The sequence below is a fragment of the Sinohyriopsis cumingii genome, chromosome 2, assembly GCF_028554795.1.
Source record: "Sinohyriopsis cumingii isolate HCF-2022 chromosome 2, ASM2855479v2, whole genome shotgun sequence".
Lineage (NCBI taxonomy): Eukaryota > Metazoa > Mollusca > Bivalvia > Unionida > Unionidae > Sinohyriopsis > Sinohyriopsis cumingii.
The window spans coordinates 102,721,471-102,733,645 of record NC_142962.1 but is presented as its reverse complement, the minus strand read 5'-3'; the positions used below and the strand labels follow the sequence as shown (position 1 = coordinate 102,733,645).

Below are 12,175 nucleotides of genomic sequence, written 5' to 3'. Positions count from 1 at the left end.
TTGAACTTTTTTATACCGCATCGCTCACACTTGCCCGTAACCGCAGATCTATTATTTTTTGTTGTAATGGTTGTTAGATCACTTGTTGGCGTGCGCGCCCTGCATTTCACACAATATAAATCCATATTTATATTATATTATTCTAATGGAGATCACTGATTTTTCAGCTACAAAACGACGTGAACCAGTTAAGCATCATCCGATGCTACCAAATTCTATCCGAATGATTATTATAGGTCCATCTGGATCGGGTAAAACGCAGTTGTTGTTAAATCTGATAATGAAGTGGATGAAGTGGGATAAATTGTATTTGATAGCACCCAGCGCAGACGATCAACGATGTTATAACTTGTTAAAATATTTTAATGAGAGTGCAAAATCATTAAACGACGGTGACGACGTTGTGGAATTTATTACTGACATTGATGAATCACCGTCTGTGGATGATCTTGACGGAAGAATTAATAATTTGGTTGTGTACGATGATGTAATGTTGGATAAACAATTAAATCCCGCCAGGATATTTTCCAGAGGCAGAGACAAAAATACAGACGTAATTTATGTTACTCAAAAATTAACAAAAATACCATCAGTGAAAAGGGAAGATTGCAATCTTTTGGCGGTGTTTAACGGAGCTGGCAAGTACACGGTACAATATATTTACCAAAATTGGTGTGACGGTGACATGGATTATAATCAGTTTAAACATTTTTTTAGTCGTGCTCAGTCAAATCCCTATGGATTTGTAACAATAAATTTACACGATCCCCGGACACGGTATCGAGTCGGGTTAGATGCGATCTTTGGATAATTTTTCGCATCTCGATAAAGACCCTAGTTTTCGAAAAGGGACGCAGGAAGCAGCAGGGAGGGCAACGACAACAAAGGGCAGCAACAACGGCGACAATTGCGTTTACACACAAGCGTCATCGTGGTTTTATAAAGGGCTTATTTCGCCCTTCCTTTGCCTAAAAACCTTGTAGGATTCGCCCTCCCTGCTGCTCTTTCTGTTTTCAGACCAAATTCATTCTAACAATTATTTCATACTCTCACCAAAATAAAAAGAATAGCTAGAAGCAACCACTCAATAATAAAGTGAGACACAAATTCAAGCATTTTAAACCTAGACCAGTCTTTTCAGATTTTATGAGATGATTAGTACGATTATAGCAAACTTATTTTCTTTTTAAAAATGAACATCATATCGCTACGATGTCTGCAGTGGTGAAATTTATAATGATGTCTAGCACTGGGGCATCATGCCACAGACATGCAGCATCATGTCCCACTCATGTCACATTGTTCTGACACCAGGCCGACCAGTCCTAACACTAACCTCTTAATGATGAGCGCCAAGCGATGCAGCTTCAAGTACCATTTTTATAGGTCTTTGGTATGACTCGGCGACTTTCCGCATCCGAGGCGGATGCCATAGCTGCTTATATATATGTGTGTGTGTGTGTGTGTGTGTGTGTGTGTGTTCATTGTAACCGGTTATCCAGACGAATGCTTTTCAGGACAAAAATATATTTTTCAAATAGGTTCAGATAATTTGCATTCTACTGTATTCCAAAAGAAATTCTCTGCATCAAAATCAACCATGTAAAGGTTTTTTTTTTCCGAACATTTTTGGAACTATCTTCGGTATGCTTCTTTGTACCAAAATTAGTTACTGTAATTTGTCACATCCTGACAGCAAGGGTACGAGCTATGTTGTAAGAGCACACATATTCTAAAATGACATTATCTTCTAATATAAAAGATTTTACACCGTTTACCGGTTGATATAAAATTTCTTATTTGATGATTGCAACATGTTTATTTCTGTGTAACAGACACACAAAGTTCCATCAGACCTGTCTCTGTATTGTTTACATTACTTATAATAGCTGTTATATATATTCAATTGTATTACATTCAACTACAAATGGCACAGACCCAGATCTGCTGGCACATAATACACTGGAAGATATGGGTCTATGTTGTTTGTTAGCGCTTACCAGTAGAACAAACAACATAGAAATTGATCTGCTGGTACATTTATACCACAGCAGATCAGGGTCTATTAAATCTGTATTTGAATTTATTCTGTACAAGAGCATATAGTACAAATACTGCCACACACACACACACACACACACACACACACACATGTATTTCCTTGAAAGATAACGGACACTCAACATCCAGACCAATACAGATTAAAACTTTATAGACTATAGCAAATTGAAACTGTCTAAACAGATGAATACGAAACTTTAGATTTGATAAATTTCATTTTCATGAGGGACTACATCAATAAATCAAAGAAAGTAAGAAAGATGATAAAATATTGATAAGCAAATAAAAGCAATACTATAAATCTGACTAGTTTATAATATGGTCACACAAGTAAAATAATAATATGCTAAAACACCCAATTATATACAGCTATAGTAACATGTCAATTATATATACATCAATTCTTTTGAATTTTCAATCATCAATATAAATATTGTCTCTTTTAATTATTTGTTAAAAAATCTCTTAATCTATCCGAACAGCGCGTGTTAACTCGAAAACACGAATTCCCTCTCCAACACGAGCACATCTGGAATAGTTGGCATTGTACACACTGGTATAAAGGACTGATGCTGAGGCAATTGATGTTATTAATACCTCTCTCTCATTCGGGGAATTCCCATCATTTTTCAAAACTGCCATTGTAAAGCCTCTGCTGAAGAAACCAACACTAGACCATAACGATTTAAAGAACTACCGCCCAGTTTCTAATCTCCCATTCACATCAAAAACCTTAAAAAAGGTTGTTCTATCCCAGCTTGTATCTCATCTGAATTTAAACAGTGTTTTTAGCAATGTACAATCTGCATATCGCCCTTGCCACAGTACTGAAACTACTCTTTTAAAAGTAGTTAATGACATTCTCTCTGCTTCGGATAGCGGAAAGATTACAGTCCTCACCCTCCTTGATTTGTCTGCAGCATTTGACATACTAGACCATGATATATTACTTCACCGTCTCCAGCATGTATTTGGCATTCATGATACAGCCTTACTGTGGTTCAAGTCCTATTTGGTCAATAGAACACAAACTATGTCTGCAAATGGAATACACTCCAGCCCAGTTGATCTATGTTGTGGTGTTCCACAGGGGTCTGTTCTTGGACCTGTTCTCTTCATTCTATACACTCAGTCGCTCTCATGTATGATATATCATCATCCAGTGTCTCGCCAATTGTACGCTGATGACACCCAAATATACAAATCTAGCCACGCAACTGAAGTTGATGCTACCATCCAAGGTGTAGAGAGGTGCATTTCTGATGTGAAATCATGGATGACATGTAACAAGCTGCAGATGAATGATGATAAAACTAAGACCATGGTGATCACAACACGAAGACTTTCTCATTCACATCCTTTACCTCAAACAATAAATATCAGCAACACCAACATTAAATTCACACAATCAATACGAAACGTAGGTGTTACTCTGGACAGTACTCTCACACTGCACCAACATGTTATGAACATATGCAAGGCTGCATATCTTGAGCTGAGACGCATCAGCTCCATTCGCAAATATCTTTCAGTCGATGTCACTAAAACACTTGTGTGTTCATTAGTACTTTCAAGACTGGACTATTGTAACTCAATTCTGTCTGGTTCATCTCAATATCTACTCCAGAAACTTCAAAAATTTAAAAATACAGCTGATCGGATCATACTTAGAGTACCACGATCAGAGCACACCTCCCCGCTGCTCTGTCCCCTACACTGGCTATCCATTCGATCCAGAATCAGACACAAAATTTGTTCTCTGTGCTACGTTTCACTGTCGGACTCTAGTCCAACATACCTATCCGATCTCACCCAAGTGTACACACCAGCAAGATACTTTCGCTCCTCTTCTGACAATCGTATACTCATTATTCCCACTATGAAAACAAAGTCATATGGACAGCGTTCTTTTGCATACCAGGGCCCAGCAACGTGGAATGAATTGCCCACTGAACTTAGACACAAAGACACAGTGATCACATTCAAGAGGGCTCTCAAAACTCACTTATTTCGACTGCAAGAACAAAGTTAAAGATTTAATAATGTTTCCTACCTGAAATATTCTCAGCATGTTTTTTTTTTATTTTTTAATGTTTTTTTTTTCTAATTTCATGGTGTTTGTTTTTGTAATAATATTATTATATGTTCTTTTATCTTATAGGTGTTGTCTAATGTTGTAAAGCGCTTAGAGCTTCTAAAGATTAGGCGCTATACAAAGTCCTCAATATTATTATTATTATTATTATTATTATTATAAACTCAGTATATTTTTGAGCGGTAAACAATGAGACAATCTGACTCCCAAGAATTCAAGTCCAATATATTTTATCTTTTAACAAGTACTGTTATGCGAAAAGAAAGATTTATTTGCAGAAAAAAGGGTAGTTTGCTCAGTCTTTTGCAAATAGTTATGTAGCTGAGCGGGAGAAAGAAATATATGTTAGAACACGGTAATTACCATTGTATAAAGCTAGATTTATTGATAATATTTTCTTCTTTTTTTGGGCACATTCAGAGGAAGAACTTGACCAGTCTCTTGATATGATGAATACTCATCACTCTTCAGTTTTAAAATCAGTAGAGACACTGTAGACTTTTCAGTTCATAACAGAAATAACTTAATACACGAATATAATCTTGATACTAGAGTGCATTTCCAAGAAACCGACACACATCAGATACTGCATACAAAGTTTTCATCCTGGACATACGTTAATGGGATTATTAAATTACAAATACTGAGGTTTTGACGGATTAATAATACCTATCATGTCTTTCAGGACCTTCCTCTCATTTGTACATGTTTTCAGCACACGAATACTGTGAATGCAGTTGTTGGTATATGCAATGTTCCTGAACTGAAATGTTGCTTTACCTAGCATGGCATTTTGGAGGAATCCTATTCTTTTTCTTCAATGTGAAACACTGTTGTATTCAAGCACTACAATTCTGATTTTATTGAGAAAAATAAAAATTTAAGTTATGACAATAAAAATTGCATTCTATACAAATTCCTTGAAAATTCAATCGTAACATATCTTTGCTGATAAGCACAATTTTATATATGTAATTGTTAAGACTGCAATAAACTATACGTGGGTAAAACCGAAAGAAATACAAACAGTATATAGGACTGAAGAAAAATTATCCCATATACAAAAGGGAAGTAAAACATGTATCTATACATTTGTTTACGTATGAAGTACCAAGGGGAAACACTGGATATATAAGTTAACAGCGGAAATAAATTACGGAGTTTTGCCTATATTGTCACTTCCTTCGTGGTCTTATATCATCTTCGTGATGATGATGATGATGATGATGAAATGATGATGATTATGACAAATAACATTAGCGAGAGTATGACTTTAAGCATATATATATTTGATTAATTGTTGTGTGGGATAGTTTTAGATCGATGTCATTTGTACCTATGACTCATTCTATGTGCAACATTAGGTATTTTTGGAGTGGTGTAGTTGTTTCTCTTCTTTCTTGCCTTCTCTTTAGCTGTCTGTTTTCCGGTCTCATGCCCTCAGTTGATAAGTTTGTGCGATCATTTAATTTTTCTATGTGTCTTCCTACATGTCTGTCTATTTGTCTGTCTGTTTATCTATTTATATATCTCTTTAATTCAAATACATTCCTACCCAAATGCATCCGTCCTCTGTCATTCTGTCCCCCCGTATTTCTGTCATGTAATGAAGTCATGGTAGGTTTACATCTGTTTATCTGTCCATGTATGTATGTATGTGTGTGTGTGTGTGTGTGTGTGTGGATGGATAGATGGATCTGCTAGTCTGATCACATACTTGCCTTCCTCCATATCGTCACTCCAGGAATAATTACCCTCTTTTTCACTTTTTGAGTAAAATTTTAGACTGATATAATCGTCATACGCATCTGTCCATGTATCTGTCTGTTTGCGTTACCCACATATTTCCCTCCTTTAATGTCTCTTTCAAGGAATAATCGCCCCACTATTTTTCAGTTTTTAGTGTACAGAGTTGAATGGAGGGATTTCTTGACATTGCAATTAGGTTGTAAAGTGTTTATATCTATTTGTGTAATTCTACGTAAATTTTGTTGTAAAGCGTTTTAATCTTTTTGACAGATAAAGCGTTGTAACGGAATTCCGGTAGGTTATATATATATAAGAGTAGTTTTATTTTATTTCCTTATGTATGTTATGTAAGAGTTACTAGAAGGTTTCGGGTGTTTTGAGGGTTTGGGGTCGTTTGGAGTAGTTTGGGGTGTTTCAATGGACCCTATTTCATATATTCTTGTCATTTTAGCAAAATTCAACTTCATTTACTCACTTTCCCACCGATTCTCATGTTCAAAAATGACATCTTATTAATTTCACTTCTCCCGTTTAACTGAATCGGAATCTATACAGTGCAGGTCCAGTTACGGCAAAAACTTATACAAGAAGAGTGAGCCGCTAAAAAATTAGTACAACTGTTGAAGAGCTATTATGAAGCTCACCACCGTTGATGCTCTCACAACACTGTCGCTAAGATGATTTCCGTCCACAACAGTTTTTACGATGAAGGAGTTTCTAAATTGTTCTGTTCTACAATGCTCAACTACTTGTTTTTGTACAGTATTTAGTTACGAAGTTTGGAAAAGACCTGGCTTCGATTTTGACGTTTATGTCTTAATAGTTTTGGAAAAACATGGGTAAGAGATTGGCACTAACCCTCAACCACTTTGTAGGGGTATCTCAATCCGATCATTCTTCGTCTGTTTTGTTGGGTTGGTAGACCCAGGTCACTCAACATTTTGGTGACACGTCCTGCTTCGCTGGTTTTTTAGTCATCAGATTCAAATATTGCTACCTGGTCTCGAACCTTTTTGACTATGTCGACATCACTGGTGTAACAATGATCCCAGACGACAACCATACTTCAACACGGATATATTGCTAGATAAGCGGTTCATCTACATATCTGTGGAAAGTGTCTGAGGTTTCGTTTGAGAAATGCCAATGAAGAGATTGCTTTATTGGTCGCTTTGGTGATACGAGATTTCCACTTGAAGTCTTTAGATAATATAAATCCAAGATATGGGTTTTCACTGAGGTGTTGAAGTATTTGATTATTTAAGGTGTAGAGTTGAGATAATTTTGTTGTTTTACTGGTTATACTCATGAGTTAGCATTTACCGGCATTAAAAATCATATCCTAACACAGTTACCTGAGGGACAACGGAGTCGACAGTAACTGCTTCCGATGATTCTGCATCCACTACCACTTGCATGTGTAGCTTTGCCCAGAACATCTCTAGCCAGAAGTGTAGTGGCCGAGTGATTCCGAATGCTTTTGAAAAGTCTAGTATCGCAGTGTCGGTTTGTATTCCAGGTGGGGGTCGGGCAAACATGTAGTGGTCACCTATTAAACTTTACGGATGTAGGCCAAAACATGTTTATAGGTGAAATCGGGGGGGGGGGGGGGGGGCACTTGCCCCCATCATCTTGCGCCTATGTGCGGGCGCCCACGTCTGACTGGAAAATTGACCGAGTTACATGTGAGCTGGTATTATATTTAGGGAGAAATGATGGATTACAACTAAATTCCCAAAATGTTGATGAGCCATGAATTAAATAAGAATTAGTAAATTTCAGAGTTTTGAGCACCTCTCTCTCTCTCTCTCTCTCTCTCTCTCTCTCTATATATATATATATATATATATATATATATATATATATATATATATATATATATATATATATATATATATATATATATAAATGCCATGTTTTAACGAGCATTTGCATCCTTCCTATGGAATAGATAATAATATTAGCATTGTAAAATTTTATTAACATTTACATAACGTACAAGAATTACAGACCTCTCGTATTGTCTATTTTTTGGTAGAATTTTCATATATACCTCTAGCATTTAATCTGCCAATCCATTCTTGTATATTACCGGCAACTAAACACACACACACACACACACACACACACCAATACAAATATTAAAATTCGCAGACCCGAAAACAAAACCTTTGATGTTGAGGTCGTTAACTGAAGAAACATCGAATTCAGGAGAATATAAGACAACGATAATTTGAAGCAGATTGGAACATAAATCCAGAATAGATCAAATCATACATAAAGTATGTAATGTTTTATATTTTCTTTTCATTGAATTATCTCAAATCCCAGAACGTGTACACAATTGAATGCAAGCAATTCTACAAATCCGATACACAGTTCAACACGAGAATACTCATAACCGTGTCAAGACTTTCCTCACAATTAACACACAAATAATATAACCGTATCAATACTTTCCTCACAATTACTAAACAAAAAACTATACCCGTATCAAGACTTTCCTCACAATTACCACACAAAATACTATAACCGTGTCAAGACTTTCCACACAAAACACTATAACCGTGTTAAGACTTTCCTCACAATTACCACACAAAATACTATAACCGTATCAAGACTTTCCTCACAATTACCACACAAAATAATGTAACCGTGTCAAGACTTTCCCCACAATTATCACATAAAATACTGAAACTGTATCAAGACTTTCCCCACAATTAACACAAATACTGTATTCATATCAAGACTTTCTCCACAATTAACACACAAATAATGTAATCATATCAAGACTTTCCCCCACAATTAACACACAAAATAGTGTAATCGTATAAAGATTTCCCCCACAGTTAACACACAGAATACTGTAAACCATAACTTGCCTTCACGCTGTTCTTTGGCAACTCTGCATTCGATCGAAATTTAAATGAAGATAACGTTTCGTGGCACTCGTCATTTTTCTTTAAGCAATTTCAGACCTAACATACTGTAACATAAACATTTAATATAAAACACCCACTCAGAGCACGTTGTAGAATGTAATGTTTAGAACATTGATTTAGAAACGGAATTTCTGTTTCGTTTGACAAAGTATGACTTCTTAGTGGCCATTATTTTAGCTGATATACGAAGCATGTGTCCCGATTAAAATTGTCGCTACTTGTAAGAAGAAACTGCTTCCCAAAAGTTTTAAGGCAAATTGACACTGGAAACTTAGGAATCCTAACTGTGATAACATGCAGTACTGATCCATCTTGCGATAGCTGATGGATGTTATGAGAATCACATCCCACAATAAATAAGTTTTCTTCCCTATCTATTGCCATATCAGCCGGTCCTATTAGACTGTGGTTCGTGTATTCAAAATACTTCGTCCCATTCAGACCAAAACAATACACAGTGTTATCCTGGCAGCATGAGATGTATACACGTGTCTTTAATAGGTTAGGAAGCAAATATGTACCACCTGTTTTCTTTCCGAGTCGTGGAATGTAGAAGCAAGACTCCTCATGACCATCTAATGTGATTACTCCCCAGTGATATCTGTCATCCTCACACCCAGTAAATATTAGCTTTCTATTGTCCATAGAGGCGATAGCTGTGCACCATCGAGGGGTGGAGATGATTCGTGTCAATGTGATGGTTTCACCAATTGACAGGAAATGAATTTTCATTTCATCAGGGAGACTTACAGCAATTTCATTTTTTGCAACAGCATCCAGTTTCCTCGTCGACTGCTCCTTGATCATCTTGTTGCCTTCCTCACTGACACGTCTTTCAAGTTTGTCGAAAATAGTATTTATCTTTTGTCTCAGAGTGGATATTTCACCCAAGTGTTTTTTAATGTCCACATCCACGTCAATCACATTTTGGTTTTTCATTTCGGAGACCTCCATAAGATGCTTCTCAAGCTCTTTCATTTTATTTAATGCTTTATTTGACCTCTGTTCTTTGATAACATCCTTTGCATGGAGATGTATTTCCCTATAATTTGTACAGTCCTTGTGTACTTCCGCAAGACAGGTGGCGCACAAAACTTTACCATGATCTGAACAGAAGAACTCGAACTCTTTATTTCCATGATCTGTACATGTTATAAGGTTGGCTACTGTGACGGCCTTCGCAGGATCGCTAAGAAACTCTTCAAGTGTGAGAATTTGGTGATCTTTTAACAATTTAGAAATTTTGTGATGCTCGTAACAGGTTTGACAACAAACCTCTTTGCAAACAACACAGAAATATTTCGCCCTGATTTGTTTTCCCTGGATAGAACATGGTTCGCATTTTCTATCAACTAATGATTTGTTTCCAGGCAACATAGAAGCCAGAACGACATCAACACAGAACCTTTCCGCCCATGTTGTTAACGGAGTGTCCCCAAATGATGGACATATATCAGCGCGACAAACCGGGCACTGAAATGTGCGTAACCCGTTTACCTTTTTTACTGTGCTGGTGATGTGCGAATTTATACATTTAGTACAGAAGGTATGTAGACATGTCAGCGATCTGGGTATATTAAGTTGCTCCAGACAAATCGGACATACTAGATCACGATCTTGTGGTTTGGTGGATCTAGCTCCCCAGTCCGACCAAGTTGCCATTTTAAAGATATATCTTGAATCTACTTCCCTGTCTAACCGATAATACTTAGTGAAGCGAGAGTAACATGTCAAAACGTACCCACGGCAAAATGTACGCAAATCAAGTCATTAAGTACCAAGATTAAAACATGTCCCGAGCCAAATCCTACCAAGTAAACACGTCAAGCTTCAGAAATTTACTGCTTTAGTTTCGCAAGTACAGGTTAATACTACGTCTCCCTAAGTTTGGAGCAGGCATGACTGGTTTTAGATATATTTCATTGATCACATTTTAATATTGAAGTAAGAGTCTAAGTGGATCGTTGTGACGGGATCCAAAATTTTGTGATGCTTCGTGACGATGTTTATTCTTTCATTAGATTGGGATCTAGACGATTAAGTCTAAGTTTCATTTCATACAAACCACACTTTGAAATGTGTACACACACACACACACACACACACGCGCGCGCGCGTATTTCCTTGAAAGATAACGGACACTCAACATCCAGACCAATACAGATGAAAACTGTATAGACTATAGCAAACTGAAACTGTCTAAACAGATGAATACGAAACTTTAGATTTGATAAATTTCATGTTCATGAGGGACTACATCAAAAAATCAACGGGAAAAAAAGCGTTTTGAGACTAAAGTAAGAAAGATGATAAAAGATTGATAAGCAAATAAAAGCAATACTATAAATCTGACAAGTTTACAATATGGTCACTCAAGTAAAATAATAATCAATATGCTAAAACACCCAATTATATACAGGTATAGTAACATGTCAATTATATATACATCAATTATTTGGAATTTTCAATCATCAAGATAAATATTGTCTCTTCTAATAATTATTTTTTTAAATTATTTTTTAATTCTCTTAATCTATCCAAACAACGCGTGTTAACTCGAAAACACGAATTCCCTCTCCAACAGGAGCACATCTGAAGTAGTTGGCATTATACACACTGGTATAAAAAAAAACAAAAACTGATGCTGAGGCAATTGATGTTACACAGTACACACTGGTATAAAGGATAAATGGTGTTATACTGTACACACTGGTAACAAGGATAATTGATGTTATACTGTACACACTCGTATAAAGGACAATTTACGTTATACTGTAAACACTGCTATAAAGGACAATTGATATTGTACTGTACTCACTGGTATAAAGGACTGATACTGAGGTAATTGATGTTACACTGTACACACTGGTATAAAGGATAATTGCTGTTATACTGTACACACTGGGATAAAGTACTGGTGCTAAAGGAATGGGAGTTAAGACCCTTGCAAAGACACCTGCCTAGATTACTTGTTGGTGCTGGATTAGAACGCAATGCTAAAAAAAAAATGTGTTTCTAGATTAATGACTCAGTCACCACAGGGTTTAAGTGCACATCATCACAGTCATGGCTATTCAATGCCCGTAAGATGAGATATCCAACTATAGACACACAACGCAAAGATAAAGCCAAACATTAGTAAAATCTTTAAAATACAAAATACAATTTGTGGAGAAAGGATACATTTCTGAAATATACTACTCATTAAGCTGTATTAATGAACTAAATTTGATTAGTGTAGAGTTAAAATAAATGTTAAATTAGTCTAGACGTAATGAAGGCAAAATTACAAAGGATACATATATGGCTGAAAATAACCAAGTCACTC

The 12,175-nt window shown here is 36.2% G+C and overlaps 1 protein-coding gene across 1 annotated transcript; it reads right to left on the bottom strand.

The window, feature by feature from the left end:
• Positions 1–8,183: 8,183 nt before the first annotated feature.
• LOC149805504 (transcription intermediary factor 1-alpha-like) lies at positions 8,184–10,716 on the bottom strand. The gene has a single exon (XM_089936286.1). The coding sequence runs from the start codon at positions 10,507–10,509 to the stop codon at positions 9,016–9,018; it is 1,494 nt and encodes a 497-aa protein (XP_089792412.1). The 5' UTR covers positions 10,510–10,716; the 3' UTR covers positions 8,184–9,015.
• Between the last annotated feature and the right edge of the window lie 1,459 nt (positions 10,717–12,175).

What these genes read in the sequence shown, in the direction of transcription:
- LOC149805504 (XM_089936286.1), bottom strand. Translation starts at nt 10,509, where the DNA reads ATGGCAACTTGGTCGGACTGGGGAGCTAGATCCACCAAACCACAAGAT.